General features: G+C 49.7%; 1 protein-coding gene across 1 annotated transcript in view; it reads left to right on the top strand.

Annotated features, from left to right (window-relative positions):
• Positions 1-260: 260 nt before the first annotated feature.
• The window catches only part of LOC119576300 (zinc finger protein SNAI2-like), a 1,652-nt gene continuing 614 nt past the window's right edge, over positions 261-1,298 (top strand). The window contains exons 1-2 of the mRNA XM_037923912.1: positions 261-412; positions 764-1,298. The exon at positions 764-1,298 is cut by the window's right edge and continues 614 nt beyond it. Coding sequence (XP_037779840.1) covers positions 316-412; positions 764-1,298 — 632 coding nt within the window. The 5' untranslated portion in view covers positions 261-315. The remainder of the gene's footprint in view (positions 413-763) is intronic.

The raw sequence follows: 1,298 nt of genomic DNA, 5'->3' as shown, positions 1-1,298 counted from the left end.
TTACTTTTTTATCTTATAGAAATTAGTTTCAACTTGCATTCTACAAAAAAAACTTCCGTATTTTTCGAAAAATAACTAACCCAGCACTAGGGAGCATCCAACTCACCTGTATCGCACATCATTGGCCCATTCTCGTATAAGCCCCGCCTACTTTGCGCTTCCGCCTTTTCTGAATGGTTGAGATCACAGGGGAGCACGCAATGCCTCGTCGCGATTGGTTCCTTTTGTTTAGGTACCTGCCATTATAAGGAGAACTTTAGCCCGCCAATGGTCAGTACCAATCGAGAGACTGAAGGTGTAAGTGCACTTACTTAGATGGATTACACGATGGCTCATCTAGAGAACTTGCGTGATTATTCTCACTGTCCACCAAAGAAGAGGCCTCTTGCTTTCTACAACGCACAGGAAAACGGTGAGTTCACAACGTGACTTAGTGAAAAGTGTCATCTTCAGAATTACAAGTGAAGAATATATTGGATTGTGTTAAGAAAATTAAATTTTACAAGTGATTTACGAGATACAAGTTTGCATAAGTGCGCTATAACTTGATTTGATACTGGTGAAAAGTATCTAGTGCAACTGTGCTTTACATTTAGATTAAAATTAATAATAGCAATTATAGGTTAATTATAGGCATGTCAGCCATAGTTCACTTCTATATTTCTCATAGGATGATAATTCATTTAGATGGTCCTTCTAAGTTTCCTATTAAAGTAACTAGTAATTATCCGATGACTTACCCGCCTTTTCTTCGCCTCCGCAGATGACGAACAGCCACAGGACCTAAGCGTCAAGCGTCGTCGCCATGACTCAGACCAGCAGGAAGTGTCATACTCTACCCCTCCTCCTCCTCCTCCCGCCCGCACGCCCACACCACCTGTGTCCCACCAGCCCATTCACGCCCCCGTCAGCCCACCTAGAATGCCCTCCCTCGCCGACTTCTACCTGAAGCTCTTCCAGACGACGGCGGTACAGCAGCAGCAGCAGCAACAGGCCGAGTGGTGGCGAGGGCCTATGATGTGGCCTCTCATGCCGCCCGCCGCCCACCCCAGCCTGGCACCCCATCCCGCCCTGGCCTCGCACCCTGGCCTGGCAGCCCGTCTGGCCTCTCCCCAGCCTTCGGAGGACCGCCTCGCTTCCCCTCGCTCCACGGCCTCCGAGGACTCCGGAGTCGGCACCGAATCTCTCAGCGAGGATGAGATCGACGTCATCAGTGACGCTGACACATACAGGGCGTCGCCTCCCGCCTTCGACAGTAGCAGCCAAGAACCTCCTCAGGCTCGCGGCGAGTCTCGTTA

The sequence above is a fragment of the Penaeus monodon genome, chromosome 8 (genome assembly GCF_015228065.2).
Source record: "Penaeus monodon isolate SGIC_2016 chromosome 8, NSTDA_Pmon_1, whole genome shotgun sequence".
Lineage (NCBI taxonomy): Eukaryota > Metazoa > Arthropoda > Malacostraca > Decapoda > Penaeidae > Penaeus > Penaeus monodon.
The sequence above is the reverse complement of the archived record's forward strand: the minus strand, read 5'-3'. Positions and strand labels throughout refer to the sequence as shown.